The 19,601-nt window shown below is 44.5% G+C and overlaps 1 protein-coding gene across 1 annotated transcript in view; it reads right to left on the reverse strand.

Annotated features, from left to right (window-relative positions):
- The window catches only part of GRIN3A (glutamate ionotropic receptor NMDA type subunit 3A), a 72,435-nt gene extending 57,398 nt beyond the window's left edge, over nucleotides 1-15,037 (reverse strand). Inside the window, exon 1 of the mRNA XM_059833969.1 lies at nucleotides 14,315-15,037. Within this exon, the coding sequence (XP_059689952.1) occupies nucleotides 14,315-15,037 (723 nt within the window). The remainder of the gene's footprint in view (nucleotides 1-14,314) is intronic.
- Between the last annotated feature and the right edge of the window lie 4,564 nt (nucleotides 15,038-19,601).

Consider the following 19,601-nt stretch of genomic DNA (forward strand, 5'->3'; position numbering starts at 1 on the left):
AATAAAAAAAACCACAAAAAATGTATATTCCCTGAAGAAATAGGAACATTTTTTTTTCTTTCGCCATTTCAGTTTTCTCTGTTTATGTGATGCTAGCACTGAATGCAAGTCTTGGTCAGTTTTCCAAAAGATAAATTATACTTCTACACATTTCAGTAACCTGGGATGGAATTAAGGAAGGTGAAAAAACGCAAACTATTAATTTTGTTATAAAATTGCTTTGATATTTTGCATCAACATGGAGGCTGCACTGCCCTGTGTGAGCAAGGGAACTAAAATAGTCTCTAAAATTCCCTGCTTAAAACGCTTTACCTGGTACCACACAGAACACCAGGATGTATTATTAATAAATCAGAGGGAAACAGCCAGCCAGCTGTGAGAATAAAAGGGAGAGATACTCACAGAAAGCAGGATCTTCTGTGAAAGGTTTGGTTTTCTTTTCTGAAAGGTAAGCAACATTTGGAGACCACTCTTAAAATGACTGAAGATTTTATACATGCTTGAGCTTATTGATTGACACACATGTGGACTGTTAAACTGGGGGGAGAGGGGAACCAGGCAAGGAGGTATGAAGGCTGCCGGAACAACCCCCTCCAAGCTCACAGAGAAGGCAAGGGGAATTACCCCACCAGGAGGGCAGTGTCAGTCTCCTGGCCCATGCCGTGCGACTGGAAGCACTGCTCAGGTCAAACAAAGTCCTCTGCAAAAAAAGATTTTGTGCGCAGCAAGGAACTTGCTCTCTGCGTTCACTTTTTCTTCCTTTCGCCGCTAAGGATGGATGCCACAGCACCACACAACAGCTCCAATGGCGACCGCATCGTTGTTACGTCAGGCAGTGGTCAAACGTGCACCCAGACTCAGCACTTCGTTTACAGATGGGCAGCGGATTGCTGCTGATTTTGACAGCCTTGGACAACTTTTAACCTTCCAGAGGTAACTTCTGACAAAGCAAGGAAATTCAGCTGGACTTCTCCATACCTGGACTGGTAGACCAGTACCTATTCCAGTACTCAGCCCACTGTATTTTCCCATACGTTTTTAACTGTGTTGGAGAAGACTGAATTTCCCATTTGAGTCCCCTGTTCAACTGTCAGACTGCATACTCATTTCTCTCCCTCTTACTGACAATAACAAGCCATTTTGCTGCTTATTATTCTCTAATAAGATTGTAATAATTTTGTATGACTCTGGGAAGTCATACATTTGCTCTCATAGTACTGGCATAATACAGCTCCACAAAAAGATGAATTGTCTGAATTATCCTTGATCTTAGTCAGCGAATGGCTTTCTATAGATTTTTAAGTAAAGGGAACTCTCTGGTGAAAATAAGGAAAAGACAGGTAAAATTAAAGGTTAAAGTTAATAGAAGTGTTAAATTTGTTTATGAACATAGTTTTAACATCACAGCAACAAGCCACAGATCCTGTTGCACTAGTTCCTCATCCTAAGCAAAGCCATACTACACTTAAATGAACAGTAAGTCTGAATATATTGGTTTGGTTTTTTTAATGATGGCAATTTTATCAGAAACAACACATAGATACTCACATGAATGGATGGTTCACTTCAGCTGTTCTTGTTCTCCTCAACATTTGCTTTTCATGAACATTCCAGTAATCAAATTACACTAGGACAAATGCTCATAGAAAATGAATAGCAAAACTGAACACTTGCTGTATTTGCAAGTTCCAACTTCCATGTATATCTCCAATTCCAAAAAAAAAATAATCGTGTGGTTTAGCCAAACAACCAAACAACCAAAACTGAATCTCAAGCTGGTCCCTATTCAAAGCCAGTGAAGTAAAAGGAAGCACTTTCATACATTTTTGGAAGGCTCTGGGATGCCGTTATTCCTAATACTTATATTGTTCGTGCTTGTTCCAGAAATTTCAGGTCGTTTTCAGGCAGAAAAAATTGTCTGTGATTATCAGATGTATTATTCACTGTGAATTCTCACTTTGTTTTCCCCTTAAAGTACACTTCTGGGGAAGAATACAAGAGCAGTATGATCTGGGCAACAAGCTGCCATTCTCTGTCAAGCAAAGCATCTTTCTTATGCTAATCATGTGGTATGCTGCATCCCACCACAGGTCTCAATTTGCAATTTATTCTTTTGCTGTAAACCTGTAAGGGTTGTGACTACCCAAGGAGGACATCGCAGCACAGCTAACTTTCACATAACTACATGTTACATATTTATATGCACTGCCAAAATGGTGGGAAGATATGAAACTGAGATTCACTGGAATCTAGCAGGCTGAGCTATTTATAAATAAGTGTCTTATTTTTGGTGCTCTTCAGAGAATGTGATGAACAGTGAGTGATGAGCAATTTATGTTGCTGATCATTTGTATCACAATAGAGCCTTGCGGTCTTTTTCTGGAGTCAAGACTGTTAATTTAGGATCTGAATTATCCTACAGTGTAAGACAGGACCTCAGAACAAAGACCAATGGGCATGATTAAGAAAGGGTGAAATGAGCATGCCACACTGAAAATGGAAAAGTAGGTAGAAAATGGTGTAGCTGAGAAAAATTTGAGGGTTCCTGGGGATTCTGGGTGTCAATATTCAAAACAGACCGATCACCCATCTCTCTCTGTGAACAGAAATTCTCAGTGTGAAGGAATCCTTTCCCACAAGTATTCTGCACTGAAGGATTTTCTATTTATACAATGAAAGATAACATTAAACAAAATATGGCATAAGGAATGTGAAATAAATGCCGTGAGAAGGATTACATGCTCTAAAGAGATCTTAGGGGTATAACTGAATGAAAAAAGCAGGTTTTAATTAACAAGTGTGTAAGTACCCTTTACTATGTAAATAATTCATGTGTATAAAAAGATGATCATAAGGGTGACTGAGTAATCATCATTTTGGCTTCGCTGTGTTGACTGCTGATGCAAGATATCTAATCAGAGGCCACAGGAGTATTGTTAACCGCACCAGCCTACCCAGCCTATTTCTATACTGATACATTGTGATATGAACTTTCAAAGAGGTGATTAATAGGTGTTTTTTTTCTCCCCTGAATCTCTGAGGAACAAATACTGATGCCATTTTTTGTCACCCCACCCCCCCCAATAAGCTCTGCAGTAGACAATTTTACAGGTGCCAGTGGGAGTTTGGTGTGAGCAGCCCCTCTGTGTGGTTGGAAGGTAGCTGGTAACAGCAGCAGATCATCTGCCTGTCACACCAGGCAGTGCAATTGGTTTTGCAGAACTGGCAATGAAGCAGGGATGTGGGGACCATATGACACCACACCACCTCCTTCTGCGGTCCTGGAGCAAGGAAACATCACTAAATGTTACTGGTGCAGGTTGTGTGCTTGCTGGATGACAGGGGAAAGACAGAGGGCAGAAAAGCAGAGCCTTGCTACAAAGTGTTGTTTGATTTTGTATGCTGGAAGTAAGAATAAGCTCCTGGAAACTCCTGTTCAGCAAGTGCAACATGGTGCAATGACGTCTGAAGTTTTCATGTCTCAAAGCTTAAACCAAAAATAACCAATGCTTTTTGCTTTAACTATTTATGTACATTTGCCTCAAGACTGTTACCAGGTTATGTATTTGTCCCCTCAGAGCTCTATCGTTTATCACCTATCACATGCAATTTAAACAGAGGACACCCAGGCACATAACTCTTTCACCTTGTTGCCCTTCCAATGGAGGAGTAAAATCAACTCCATGGTATTAGTGTACTAAAGAAAATGTAAATCGCAGCTAAAACAGTTCCAGTACTCTTGAAAGAGGGCAGCTATCAGCTCCAAGTAAAGGTTAGATCTATTTTTCCCCATGTTCTGATGCTTATGTTGAGTACAGTAAATTCTTAAAAACAACTGTTGGCCTACAGAAAGCCGTTTAACTGATATATATTGAGCCTTACACACTGAGAAAGTAATAAATAATTATAACTGTCATTAAATTTTCATTAAGATGAAAAATAAAGATATTTCATCTAAAATAGCACCGGGAAATTATCAAACTGTGAACTCATAATACTGACTTTTCATCTGATTTGCAAAAAAAAGTTCTTTTTAAGCTGGTTTGAGTGAGTATGCTATTAAGATAAAGGTAACGTAACTGCTTTATCAGTAGCATCACTGAGAGAGCCTGGTGCATTATACAGCTCTCTTTCTGGCTATTAATTGCTATGTCTCATAGTTCTTTTCTTGCAACAAATGCAAAACTTCATTTTTAAAATCTCAGTTTATGCTTGAAGATCTATCTCGTCTTTTAACTCTGTCTTAAGTCAGAAAGCCTTGTAAAATGTCTTATGAACAGCATGGGCAATCATTTCCTTCACAGTCTTAAAAAAGCTCGAAGTGGAATAGCATGCCTTTAGGGAAATACTAGGAGTTTAAAATATGCCTGTGCAGCATATTCATAGATTTTTATAATGCATTTCAAATACTTTCCACGTTGTAAAACGGGCTTTGGAAACTATCATCACAGATGAAAGCTAGTGAAGAAAAAGTAATAAAAATACTGTAGTAAGAAAAGGAAAAAATGGTGCCAGCTTCTGAATTCCCTAACATTTGATTTCTCCTACACAATAATAACAATCAAATGATCACAGTAATTTCCCTGTTTACTGTGCTTTAGTGGCAGCTGAGGGTGCACCTGTGTTCACGTTCACTCTTCTCCCCCTCCTTCTCCACCTCCCCATCTGCTGCCTGCAGCCATGCAGATTCAGGTGACTTAAACATTTCTGCTAAAGTTAATTAGCCAGCACGCTGCACACCAGATCTTTTCAAATCAGTGCCAAGTGGAAACCTTCCAGTCAGCTCCTGAGGGGTCTCCCAGCTCACCACTCCTGCAAGGGTGCAGTCCATTGCAAGGGAGACTCCGTGCAGTAGGGCACATCCGAGGGGTTCAGCATCATCTCTCAACTTGCTGATAACATACTCGCACACCTCGCAGAGATACGGATGGCTGTTTAGCACGGCAGTGCTACACACATGCTCTCTGCTTATACCAACAGTGTGTATATATATGCTACAGGGATGCAAGACGCTCATGAATGGTTGTATTGTACTATGTGGTGGGGAAAGAATATAGTAAGCTCAGGACTGAGTGGTGAACAGAGGTATGTTTTGAAACCCTGCCTACAGCCAAAACTAAGTCCCAAGGCCAGATGCACATAAACATTTGGTTGCAATGCCCTGCAAAGGCAGCACGTAACAATTACTGTGGTTTATTGTGGTTTGTGGTACGCCATGCTGTCAAGTCCCTTCTCAGTTCTTCACATAGTTGTCCATAATTACCAAGAGTAATATTGGCAGCTTGATGTGACAGCTGTGAAGCACTCGGGGCCAGACAGTGAACTTCTTAGTCACACTGACAAGGAGTCCCTTGCACAAATGGCTTTGCTCAAGTGTGACTCCCTTAATAAATGAATCATCTATCATTGCTGCCGACTCAAGCTTAAATCTTTTTCCCAGTTCTGCTGTTACTTCCCCCATCTGCACATCCTCTTCCCATGGTGGTGAGAACCAATTTGGCTGATCGATGGGGTGTCTGGGAAAATGGGGAGACCTTCAGGGCCAGACCAGAAGTAAGGAACAGTCACTGATGTCCAAAGCTGCAATCCTAACGCCGCTGTGCCTGAACTTGCTCCCGTTTGTTAGGAAATCCATTTTGGGTACTTATTGGTATGATGCTGCATGTATCCAAGCAACCTCGCTCTGCCTCCTTGCACTCTGAAATGCTGACCAGAAGATGTCTAACCCCAGGTGCAGAGAGCATCAGGTGGGACTGTGTCCTGAGACGCCCAGGTGCATCTCTCTTCCTGTAATTCTCAGCACTAAGGAGGAAAAAAGGCTTCCACTAAATACACCCACCCACACTGATGCCTCACACCCTTTACAAGAAGCTCCCCTGGCAGCGGCAATAAACTACTATCTACCTTTGATGTAATCCCTATTCCTTTTACTGCTTCCTAGATGTTGGTTTAGCAGTTCCCTGGGAGGTCTGCACTATTTTTTGGGGAAGCATTACACACTGGAAGTAACTGTCCTTAGCCAAGGATCAAGACAGCACTGCTAATTCAACCTTGACTTGGGCAAGCTGTTTTGCTCTGTGCTTAGTGATCCCAGCTCTTTGTACAGTGCTTTCATGTAAAATTCAGTTCCCTTGTTTTTATGCTTCTGGAATCACAAAAAGTAAAGAGACAGAGAAGGGCACCTCTTTCTTTTTTTCTCAATTCAGTTTATTTTGTCCTTCTCTCTCCCTGTGCCACTGACATTTATGTTTCTAGTTTTCTTGCTTCCTTTTCTTGTTTTCTTCCCTCTCTTTTCTCTGGCTTCTTCCAGCTAGTCAGAATAAACTCCGCAATGCACAGCTATTGGTATTGCAGTGAGGTTCAGTGTACTCGCTTGTTCAACCAAACTGAAAAGATGATCCTTCCTCTCTTTAAAAGTTCTTCAGTGAGATCTACAGAAACATGGATTTATAGCCTGATTCTTCTTTGAAAGACAATCTAGACTTGAAAAAGAAACTGGGCTTTTTCCCGTTTTCTGCTCATTACCATAAATGACATCAATTCTAGCCATGCTATGCCGGGATTTCTTTCACATTAAAAAATTGCATGTAAATCCACAGAGGAAAAGAACAGAACATGAGATAAACATTTTATTTGGTGACTTAAAACTGTTACTAAATCCAACATAGCCTAAAGTTCTAATGATGTGAGTTTTCAATATTTCATGGGTTTAAACAATAAATAACTCATTAAATATATCTTGGATGAGAACATTTGTAAGTAGTCTTTGAACTTAACTGTGAGCATTGAATTGAATAACATATAGCATGACAAGATCCTTGGCTGTTTTCTGATTTCCATAGCTCTGCCTACCGAGGACTGCCATGTATTTTAGTGGAAGGATGGGGTGCTTTCTGACTTTTGTGGACAAATTCTTGGAGTGATTTATACTGAACATCCCAACCTAGACTTCTACCGAGTGTTTTCTTTGTTAATAATCTGTTTGGTACCATAACTTCTGTATTCATACAGTATCTGCTAGCAAATTGTCTTTTAATTTGTCTTTTTTGGCCAAATTTTTCGTTTGTACTCAGTGTATACAGCTAAATATTCTCTGTTGTTTCTTCTAATAATGCATGTCACGCAGTAAAGTAGTAATTAACAATTTAACCCTGTCATAGTTTAATCACTCATTATTAACATGAATTTGTACACTGTATTATGAAAGGCCTCTTCTAGGCTATGCAATGAGGAAGACATTGTTTTATGAATACCCAGAATAGCAAAAAACACAGAAGAAAACATCATGTATGGTATGGAATTCGATGTTAACTCAGCTTTTTCTGCATCAGAGAAGCAGCACAGGATAAGGAATGAGAAAATCTTGTTACTAGCCAGCTCAGATATTTTCTCCAGAATCTAGTATGATATCATGAGTACAGTGAGGAAGGAGACTAATAAAGAAATGCACATCAAACTACAAAGCAGGTATCTTTGCTTTTGAGTTTTCATATCAATTCAATATAGATATTTGTTTTTCATTTATGTAGTAAAGGTCTACTGCTACAGTACTTAACTACAAGAATCACCTTCCCTCCACACCTTTCCCAAATCTTAACTCTTCACCACCCTTTTCAAATGGAATTGATATAACTGAACATACAACAGAATTTTTAAAGTTGACTAAGTGATTTGATAAAACTTGACAGAACTGGATGTACTTCAAGAACAAAGTGATCATTGGCATAATTTTATCTAAAGATTCCCAGAGTCAGATACCTTAAATAATTATACTCAGTGCACATTCTAAATCTGGGTAATAACCCCTTGCTGTATTTGAGATAGATAGCTCGCTGTTGACTTGAAGCCACTCAAACGAAGACTCTCTGGTGCAAGTATTTCAAATAATGCTGCACTATCCAGTTTTCAAAGTCTTAGATCAGTATGTAGGTACTTATATCCCCCTAACTTGGAAATAAGCAGACACTCAAACTGCGGCATGTCCAACATTTCCTTAATTAATAATGGTCAAGAAAAAGAAAAGAAGAATGTACAGAAAAGTATGGATGGTGAATAACGCTGTGAATGGTGGCTGTCAAAACCAAGCCTCACAACTTACATGTGAACACTATAAAGTAAGAACACCTTTACGGTATCCAAGTGTTGAATAAACTTCAGGGAGTTTAAGAAAGAAGCCTGCTGTAAGAGTTCAGTGAGACTTGCATGGTAAATAACTTTCTAGTATTACAAAGAACTTCAAGTCCTGAACTAATATGCTTGAAAACACTTCTTCACCTCAAAAATTTGCTCCTCCATAAGTAACAGAACATCTGGAAAAATAATACACTCTCATACCTCCAGTGTCGTATACATTTACCACGTACCATGCTAAAATATTACAAGCTGCATGATCCCTTAATTTCAAAAGCCCAGTGGCAGGATAGTGAATTCAATGGGTTTCTGAGGGGCTTTTTTCCCGAGGAGAGGGGTTGGAGACAGCACAGAAAGGTGCTACTTGGAAAAGTTCACCCCAGCAGAGTTCTGGCTCCTTTTGTCACAATAGGATGTTAAAATTAAGGATCCAGAGGAGAGAACTGAAAGTAAAAATACTCTCACCACTTTCCTGCATTCTGAAAAAGGATCTTTTGCAGTAATGATGAATTGAATCCTCCTTAAAAACTGTAACTCTAATAACAAGAATAGTTCTGTATTTTCTTTCATTGTCCCATGCTTCTGTGTATGCAAAGCTTATTGACAGAGGAACTATCCTTAAAGAAGTCCCCGTGGGCAGGTAGGCTGCAATGTTCTCTTTTACATGACTGGATGCCTTGTGGTGTTTTAAATAGTGTTTATTATGACTCTGGCAGTTTAGGGGACAAGGATAACTTCTTGTATTATCAAGCATGCCACACAGAGAAAACAGACCCTGAGCATTAACCAAGGTGAAAAACTGCAAAATACAGAAGGGGCCAATACAACTCCCAAATATTATGCCAAGATCACTTTCACAAAACTTCGGGGCTTTCTGACCACGGACAAGAATATGAACAAGGACTCATTTCCCTTCAACACACATCATTTATCAACTTAAAGGTAATAGATAGATTGGCTTCAGCTCATAGCTGACGAAGTTCAACACAGCACAGGAGCACAAGTAAAACCATTCTCAAAGTAACAACCTGAGGACAATGTATGATATCGGGGAAGAGCATGTGAGAGGCAGGAGATTGGATCAGTTAGTAAATACCGCATAATTGCCTTTTAACAGAGGACTGTTACAATGAGGAGACCTCTTGCATGATGCTAGGACCACAACGCTGCCAGCAAAACGTCAGTTATGCCTCTGAAATCTGTGTTTAAAAGAATTAATGACTCTACAGGATGCCTGGCTATGGAGCAAAACTGTTAGTCACACAAAGGTTTTTTACATTAGCTGCCCATGTAAAAGGACTCTCACTTTATAGCAGATCTGTGGCCTAAATTGTGCAAGTTTCAAAAGCCCACTATGAGAAAAACTGCACAGAGAACTCGGGCTGAAAGAGAAGCAGCTGAACATTTGTTTCCACGTCCTTTCAATTTCCATCCTTTTTTCCCTCAAGGCACTCTCATAAACCCTCTTGAAGTGCACAAAATGTATGTGCCATACTATTTATGCAATGTGAGGTGAGGGGGGTTGGTGATCACAGGGAAAGACTGAATACGTATTCCTCATCTACACAGTAACTAGTACAAACTTCAACACTGGAACTAAGTTAGATTAGCAATGATAGTTTGAATTACTGGAGCCTGCAGCTAAGCACGTGTTTTACAGTCTCTCCTGGAAAATGAGACTTTTAAATTATTTTTTTTGGTTTGCCAATCAAAAATACTTTTCTGCAAAAATGCAATTTTGGCTTGAATGAGGAAAAAAAGTGTCTTTGGGCATTTAGCTGGACAGAAGCTTTTCCACATCTCCATTCCCTTGCTCTAATTTCTACCTGCCCTTGCTGGTGCTCTGCACAGCCAGTGTTTTGCAGGTCAGTATGGCTTTTGGGGATACCATACAGACACTGGTATTCCCGGCTATTTCCAAAAGGGAAAAATATGTAATTCCCCACCAAGGGTGGTTTCATATGTATAAACTATAAAGTTGTTTTCAAAAGAAAGCTGTTTAAAAACAAACCAAAAATTAAATGTTAATGGTCAGTTTCTTTTTAAAGCATCTGTTCTGAGGCTGAACTTGCTCCTTCACCAGGAAATTCACTGTTTAACCTAAAACCCTGACTTGATTTATTTATTCTTCTGACCATCTCTGAAGCCTTAACGGTAATCAGCAGTGCTGGCAATTCCAGTTCCTTGGGAAACCAGATAAAGCACGGACTAGCTATGCAGAGACTGATGATTCAGATTTACTTTATTGTGTTTCATTGCTCTGAGAAGATTCCTTTTCATGTTAAAAGACACCAGAGCTACAGATTTATCTGAAACCCATGGAAAATACTCCCTAAGTTCTGCAGTTCAGAGAACGCTGCTGCAAACATGATCTCCCCTGTGTTTCTGATAATATCACCTACAAAATGGGTATTATAGGCTATTCCTCCCAAACTCTCGGCTCCGAACTGTAGTACTAGAAGTGGTATCACTGTGTTCGTTTATGGTTCATGTTCCCTGGATCTGCCCCCTGTTCCATCCCTGGGAAAATTATTAATGACGTTGGCAGTCTTGGAATGAAAAAATAAAGTGTGTTTCTTCATACAAACATACGTAACATGACATGCCTTGCCTCAATGGCATCAGTGCTTGTGAGCTGCTGTCTCCAAAGTAATGATTTGCCAAAGCGTCAATGCAATCTGCATTCGTGTTAGTAGTAAAGAAATCCGGTGTTTTTTTTGCTTGCTGAATGATAGTGATAAATTGTTACTTTTGCTTACTGAAAGTGTGAAAATTTCCTGGAGTGACAGTAAACTTGGAAAAGTAAATAGCTTTTTTCAGGTCACTGGATTAACTGTCAGTATATGTTAGTCATTAAATCACATATACAATGAAAATTTGAAAAGTATGTCATATTTTACTCTGTGTAGCCTCCCTTGAAGCCATGTATGCATTTTGCCCTATGCAATCCTGAACCTCCAGCAAAAGCCGTCACTTGTGAGAGAACGAGTGCTGTACCACACCATGTGACGGCTGTTGTCTTGTCATTGTTAATTGTCGTGGGGGAAGACTGTTTGCTCTTTTTTCTTTTAACTTCAGGAGAGTAGAATTTAATGAGAAACAGACTTTTAAAGGTGCTTGAGCAACCACAAAATTTTTGAAAGCACTCTAGGTATCCAGCTGACTGTAGCTGCCCAGCTGTGACGCTGTGGATCTCCTCCTGATGTTACATGTTTGAAGTATATCATCAGACGTCATGGAAGCAACAGCCAGTATCATTGAAACCTATTCAGTTATGGATCCTTATCTTCCTTTTCATTTTAAGTATTGCTTTTTGCCACATTAGCTAAGATTTGCTCAAAGACCAAACATGCTTTTCAATTACAGTGAGTATCTGTTTATTATAAACTTCTGTATGAAATAATAATGTTAATATTTAGCAGTGGTACAGGCGATGTATGTGTGCATTTCTGTCCTGACATAATGTGGAAAATTAGACCTTGTTAGACATTACTACCTTAAAACCATCCTAACACAAATTCTGAATGCTGAGGAGAAGCAGCTTGAGGCAGCATCTAGCAAACGTCACGTTCATTAGCATGTTTGCTGTGCTCCTCATATGGCATACAGTGGGAAATGCTCTTCAAGGGCAAACAAGTTTTGGGTCTGCTTCTGTTCCCGCCGGGAAGAAAGCTAACTGCAGGCAGCCCCCCAAGGTGTGCTGTGGTGGTGTTGTGGAGGGAGGGAGGATTGCTCTGCCAAAGTATCAGCGGGAAGGGTGACTCCAGGGAGGCTGATGCTCCACATTTCAGAAGCAGGGTTAGATCTCAGTCTTTTCTTCCTGACTGTTCTTCTCTGAAAAACCGCATGCTGGGCCTATCAGCAAAATCTGTCTCATCTACAAAGATGTCATTTACACTTGCCTCCTCTAAAACTGCCAGTCAGTAGAAGCAGACAGTCTGTGGCTCCAGGGCTGTTAAGCCAGTAAGGTGGGAGGTCCATGACATGTTCATTTCATGCCAGCGCTGGCATGGGACTGTGAGTGACACAAAATCCCTGCCTGCAGCAGGTTGTAAGACAGCAGAGGCTGCTGAGGCCAACATCTCCTGGGTCACCCAGGTCCAAGATGCTGTTGGAAATTCTGTAACTCTGAGAAGTATGCAAGGTAAGGCTGCTGGAGCATTGCCTCCAGAGTTAGCCTTAAAATGGTATTTTTACGTGAAGGTATGAAAAAAGAGTGTTCTTAAAGATGTCAGACCCTCCAAGCCAATCTTGAGAGACTAATATACTTGTATTACCTGCTAGCCTTTGAGTAAGGCCGAGATTTTTTTTAAATCCACAGAGCCTTGAAGAGTAATTTTTTTAGCTCAGCTGAAAAAAAACAGACTCTATACAGGTTCAATGTCAGGCATCGGTTTCACTGTCACTGAAGACAATGACACTTAAACGCCTGCTTAAGAACAAAGTCCTGATTTGGATAGATTGATCCAGTTGACTCCCCACTGAGAACAATTTGAAAGTTAAGCAGGAGCTTTGAAGTCTGTGGAAAGGAGCAATGACTCTAACTAGGTACTATATGCATTTAACACATCTTGTGTCCTCAGGCAGCTTTGGATGAACTTAGACCCATCTCTAAGATGAAAGAGAAAATAATTCTGATTTTAACAGAGCAAGGAGATGCTGGGTTCAGTATCTGTTCTTCAGGGAGCTTTGACTACAACTCCAGCACAACTGCGAGTGTAGCTGCAAAGCTGGTAGATGTAACTGAGTGAATTTGGATGCTGTTGGCACCAAACATGCATCAGCAGTGGCATTCAGTGGCACTGATTACCCTTGAGTGTCTGTATAAATCTACAGAAACCTGTTTCATGGGTTTTGCTGAGGTAGAGAAAAATAGCAGAGTTCAGACCAGCATACAGCAGTCACATCTTAAATCACCAACACCAGACTTTCTTTTCCTACCTTTTCTGTCACAGTCTATCACAAAAAAATAGAGAAGTCTAACAATGAGCCAGGCTGGGTTTTATACATGCTTTTGCAAAGCAAATTCAGTTGATAATCTTTTTTTCTGATTACATTTTGAGAGCAAAGCTGACCTATATCATTTTATTTAAAACAACTGTTTCTCCTGGCTACTTAAATGGCAGCTTCTGCCATTTTACTCACGACTTCCCTGGCATGGGCCACACAGAATAGAGCATTTTCTTCCAACTCTTTTGCCGTAAGACGATTACTGGCATCAAACACACATTTGCAAAATATTGAACTATCACCTTTTTCCAGAGTGTGTAACATTAAGTTGCCATCTCTATATCATAGAAAGTTTAGCTTCCCTTGGACACTACTACTATTTGTGCCTAAGACAGTCAAATGCAATGAATTTTGGCTTCTATTTTAGTTACACAATCAAACACAGATGCAGTCAGACTTTAATTTGTACTACTGTAGTTAGGCAATTAGATTTAGCAAAAATCTGATCTAGCAGTGATGCATGAACTATGAGTAAAGAAAATCCTAATGCTTTAGATAGCTCAGTGCAAAGTCAAGTTACAGTGAGCAACTCCTCTGAGAAGTGTCATCTGGTGAACAACCTACAGCATCCATGCACAAACAGAGCACAGCATTTAGACCAGTAATAAATAAACACCCCGAATGATGGTTTTAGCCTCTTTTTTTTTTTTTTCGCTAACAACCTTCTTTTGGTCTGGGAAGCATATCCTTCTCCAAAAGCCAAGAAAAGGACCTCCAGAAGAGCAGGTTCTCACCACTGCATGGCCTTGGACCCCCTTTCTCCTCTCAACTCTACAACTTTCTGCGGCGTATGACTTCAGGCTCACAACTTGGCTTTTGCTACCCAGCTCTGCCTTTCCACAGAGAGGATGCTCGTCCCCCTCCACCCCAGGGCTGAGAGTGAGGGCCAACACGGGAGAGGATGCAAGAGGAGGTGAAGACGAGAAAAGCCATTCTGGCCGGGCCGGACTCAGAGCGCGTCTCCGCGGGCAGGGCTCGGGCAGTGTCCCTCCCGACCCCGACCGCTGCCCGGCTCCCACGCCCGTGCCCAGCGGGCAGCCGGCTGGACCCCGACCCTTCCGCGCAGGGTACCCGGGGGCGCGGGGCGGGTGCCGCCTGCGCGGGGGGCACCGCGCTGCCCTGCCCCCGGGCGGGGGGCTCCCTGTCCGCCGCCCCGCGACCCCCGGCGCCTTACCGGGCTCCGCCGGGGGAACTCGCCCAGCACGATGCTGACCACGGGGATGCGCAGCGCCGCCGAGACGAAGTCCAGCTCCAGCATCTCCCCGCGGCTCTGCGGGAAGGCGAGGATGGCGGAGACCCCCTGCACCACCACGGTGTGGCAGAGGCTCTGCAGGAAGGAGACGGGGTCGTTGCTCCAGGAGGCGCTGGGGGAAGAGAAGGGGAAGAGGGGCAGGTCGCCCAGCCCCGCCTCGATCGCCATCACCACCTCCAGGGACAGGTTGTAGGGCAGCAGCCCGGCCACGCCGTTGAGGTTCGCCACCGCCAGCAGCAGCGCGTCCCGCGGCGACGGCGAGGGGGGCGGCCGCCGCTCCCCGCCGCCCCCCGGCCGCCGGCCCCGCGGCCCCGCGGCGCTCCCCCCCTCGGGGCTGCCGCTCGCCCGCCGCCCGCCCGCCGCCTCCCTGGGCCAGGCGGCGGCGCGGGGCTGCAGGTGGGTGGCCCCCACCCTGACGGTGTGCCCGATGCGCCGCAGGATCTGGCAGGGCTGCGGGTGGGACGCGGAGCCGGGCACCGCCGCCAGCACCAGGGCGCAGGGCGGCAGCAGCAGCAGGCACGCCCGGCCCAGGAGCCCGCGCACCCCCGGCCGCCACATGGCCGGGAGCCGCCCGCCGCCTCCGCCGACCCTGGCCCCGGCCCCGCCGCCCGCCTCAGCCGCCCCGCGGGCGGCCGGCAGCGGCATCAGCCGCGGCGGGCGGCCCCCGCGCAGAGCCGCCCCCGCCGCCGCCCATGGGGCTGCCGCCGCCGCGCCCACACCCCGGGGCTGGGGGGGGGGGGGGGGGGGGCTCGGCCCCCGGCCCGCCCCCACGGACCCGCGGGGCCGGAGCGGCCCGGCCCGGGGGCGGCACCCCGCACCGCCCCTCGCAGCCGCCGGCAAGGCGGCCCTGCCCGGCGCCGCCGCCCGGCTCCTCGCTCTGCCCGGCTGCCCTGCAGGGAGCGAGACGGACCCCTGCGAGGCCGCCCTGCCCGCCTCCCCTCCGCAGTCGGGGTCCCTTGCAAGGCTGCCCTCGCCGGCTCCCCTTTCCGAGCCCACCGCGCGCTCCGCTCCACGGCTCCCCTCCGCAGTCCCCGCTGCGCCGCACTCCCGTCCCCGGCTCCCTCGCGAGGACCCCTCCGCAGCCCCCTGCCCCGCTCCCCTGCAAGCCCCCCTTTTCCAGCCCCCTCGCCCGGCTCCCCTCCGCAGCCCTCGGTGCACTCCCCTGCCCGGTTCCGGAGGCGAGAAAAGTTGCCGGGCGGGCGCTGCCGGCGGGGCTGCGGGCGGTCGCTGGGCTGCGCTGCGCTCCCACCGGGAGGGACGGCGAGCGGCAGCCCCGCGCCGGCTCCTCCCCGGGCAGCCGGGACTTGTAGTCGCCGCCGCCCCCGCGGGCCGCCCCGGGGAGGAAGGAGGGTTTTCGGAGGATCGCCCGCGCCTTCCGCGCCGCCTGCTTGCTCCTCTGGGGAAGCGTCCCGGGACAGCCCCGACGGAAACCTCGGCCCGCCTGTTGTCGCGGGGCTCTCCCCCCTCACAGCGCCGGAGAAGTGAAACAGTTTTCCGGCGCCGAGAAGAGACCCCGAGCTTCTCCGTCCCCGGAGGGGCTGCGGGCTGGGGCGGGGGATCTCCTCGCCCCCTCGGCTGCGGGGGAACCGCGTCCCTCGCCGCCGCAGCGTGCTCGCCGGGAAAGCCAGCGCTGGTTGCGCTCGACGCCTCACTCATGCACTGCTGCTTCAAACCGAATCATTTTTCGACATGTGGGACCTGAGATTCCTGCTCGGCAAGCCATGGATACTTTGTAAAATTGCTTTTATGATAGAACATCCTTATCCTAAGAGAAAATAGGGCAGAGCAGAGATGGGCGTTTGCATGTCTGTCTGCAAAGGGCTGTGGAAAGTCCCGTCCTCATCTCGGTTCTGGTAATTGGGCTTAATCCTGGGCAGTTGGGACCCCCGCTAACCTTAGGTGTGAGGCGTTAATACTCCCATCGGGGCACCGATATGCTCAACATTATGTCCCTGCTCCATGATCGATCTCCAGGATCTTAGAGGAAGCCCTCTCCCACAGCCGTGGTGTCCATCAGAGGGGAAATAATCTCATGGCTCTCCCCGGCAGCGAGGTGCAGGCTGCCGACCGACATGGTGAACACCCAGAGACTTGAATATATTTTCTGCCTGTGGGACTCCCGTCACCTTTCCCTGGCTGATTCAGCCCTGTTTGAATGCAGTGTGGTTTCCTGCTGTCTGCTGTCTTGTGTGGAAGGACAGTTTGAGACCTTCACTCCTGGAGTGGTTAGAAATCTTTTGGTAACTTCTTCATGAGCCATTTACCCTGACCTAGTGCTAGCCTCATTCTTTAACTTAAGTAGCTCTTCTCCGAATGTTAATCATCTTTCCCCTTCCTTTGAGATTTATCTTCAGAGCTTTTTATGATGAAACATCATATGCTTCCTTTCTTTTTCTTTATTTGGTATGCACAAAATCTGTGTAGAAGGAAACACTTTTCATCATGCTGTACCCTCCAACAGCTCTGAACTGCATGTTTTCTGATTTAAATTCATCTTTCTTCAGGGGAGGTCACCAGAGGTGCACACAGTCTTCAAAGTGAGGTCTTACCCCAGTCTTGTGCAGCTGTGCTGATACTTCTCTGTCTCCATCATGTTAGCACCTCGTCATACCCGCCTGCCGTTACCATCTTCCAAATGACCTGCAAAGCCAGTGTTTCTCTCATACTGCTCTCTCTATATTGATACGTGGTTGCAAAATTGGTTCCTAGGTGGAAAACTACGAATGGCAGAGTGGTGGTCTGTAGGCCAAGACTGACTATACCAGCTGCTACGTGTAAAGGTGAGCTAATACTTTGTTTAAGAGTAAAAACCAATTTCCTATTTCCCCTTTCCTTCTTCCCTTTTCTTCTAGTCTTAAAGTCACATTTTTATTTCTTGGTATCTTCTTCTCTGATCAAACCAGGTTTCTGCTGTCCTTTTTCCTCATTTTTTTTTGAAGGAATGGATCATGTTAACACAGATATTCAGAGTCTCCTCTGCTAGCAATAAGGAATTATTGGCTGGGAGAACTGGCTTTGAATATGGTAAATTTCACACAAAATTTGCAAAAAATTATTTTTTGCCTTCCAAACCCACAGGAGTTAGCTTTCAGGTTGTGAGAATGAGCTCACTTGAGATCTGCACAACTCCAGAGGCCTGATCTGTATTTACATTCTTTTTGTCAGGTTTGGAAAAAACTGGTAAGCACATAACGTCTCTGCTATGCAGTTAGGTAATTGCTGGTTTTCATGTGGGCATTATTTTTATAAGAAACGTGTCTTAACAGACAGTGCGAAATTGTCATTTATTTGAAGCTTCATTATAGGAGCAGATCTTTCTCTGGCTTTAGGGCACAGGTGACACTACTTTAAAAAAGCAAGTGCTTCAGAAAATGTAATCAAACTTATTGTTGAAACAGCTCTGAAAATTACACAAGAAATCAGTCAATAACAGGAAATCATTCAGTATCTCCATCTTTCATTTTTTTGTTTGTGGATCATCTATGACCAGATTGCAATCTCTGCTCTTTCTGGTGTTCATGCAGTAAATAATTCCCGGTCTGGAGCTCGTTTTTGAGCAAGTCATAGCAAGTGGTCACAGTTAGAAACCTGAGCTGTACAGAGTGGGCAAACTCCACAGGTGATGTAGTAATTTTGACTCAAATGGCTCTAGCTATCTTTTCAGCTTGATTATTTATAACAACAAATTATGAATTTGTCTTCTTTGCAATTTGTGTTTATTTTTATTCTTTGCTGAAATATTCCTGTTAATAAAGTTCTCTGCAATACCCCTGATATACCAAAGTGCTTTAACACAGGCTTTTTTTAAGAAGACATTTAAATCCTTAAGTGCTGCTCTGTAAGAGGCCAGAATATTTTCAGAAAGTGATCTGAAAAAGGATATAAACCCCACCAAAGTGTATACATGTAACATTTGGAAAGTTGTGTCATTAATTTTTCTGCTTTATTTGCATAAATATACATGAGGAAAAGAGCGCAATTTGTTTAGTCTGATAAAGGAATTGGAGACTGCTGTCTGTCAATTGCACTCTGCTTGTTAGCAGCACTGCAGTCCCTCTTCCAAGGCTGCCAGCAGAATAAACTTTTTGACAGATCCTTGACTTTTTCATCTCCAGCCAAAGGACTGGCTGCCTTCTACTCTCCTCTCCCTTCTTTCCTTTCTCATGGTGGTTGCTGCAGTAGGAATGTCCACTCTGCTCTTCTTCTGTGTTAAGTACTAAACTGAAGCAAGACCAGACAGATCCAGGCAAGTGGATGGACCTCCTCTGAATTGGTTGTCGCCTTGGGTAACCATGAGTACAGTGATGCTAGTGGCATTGGTTGCTGAGGAATGGTGACCACAGAAACTATTCATCCTTGATCAATGGCTGAGCGTCACAGTTAAAGCTGGCGAAAATGCTTCAGCAATGAAAAATGCAGTACGGAAATGTGATTAAAATCACCACTCATATTCCTCTTGCTGCTTTTTCTGCTTGCTTGGCTCATTGTCATTTCTTTGAAGTAGTGTTGGTTTGTTTGCTTTCTGGGCTGCAGAACAATTGTGTTTCACACCAACCTTCTGCAAGACTTGTTCCTTCTCAGCAACTTGGCTCATCTGGAAGTAGGTTATCGCTGTCCTCCCGTTCATGTCTGTGTTGCTCTGCTCACTTTGCTCAGAGGAAGAAGCTGCTTGGGCTTGCCAGACCGTGATAGCGAGAGTGCTTAAACTCATGCTCATCTGCCCCTTTCTTAGCCACTCACATTTTTCAAAACTCATGAGTCACTAGCTGAGATGTTGGGTACCACACACTATCTCTTTGGTCTTGGAGAGGGTGAGAGATAAAGTCCATTCAGAAATAATGGTTTAGGAATAATGGAATAGGAATAAACTTTTGTTTATATTTAGATCCCCCAATTTACCTAAATGCAGTTTCAAACATTTCAAAATGTTTTTCATTTGCCATTTCAAGGGAAGACAAAATGTTGTCTGGATGTTCCTTACTTTCTGTCCTCCACACTCTTTTTCCAGCCAGAATAAATTTGCAAATACTTTCAGATATCTAAAACTGCATTAAGAATGTTAAGTAGGGTATTCTGTTTGAAAAATTTCACGTCACTGTAGTGCTTGTCTGGTGTGAATCGACAGTGCAGCGGCTACTCCAGACTTATGCCTGCAAATACCCTCCTGCGGGCAGGCCTGGTGTTGAATCCAAACAATCACTTTGAGGTC

Source organism: Gavia stellata, chromosome Z, assembly GCF_030936135.1.
Source record: "Gavia stellata isolate bGavSte3 chromosome Z, bGavSte3.hap2, whole genome shotgun sequence".
Taxonomy (NCBI): Eukaryota; Metazoa; Chordata; class Aves; order Gaviiformes; family Gaviidae; genus Gavia; species Gavia stellata.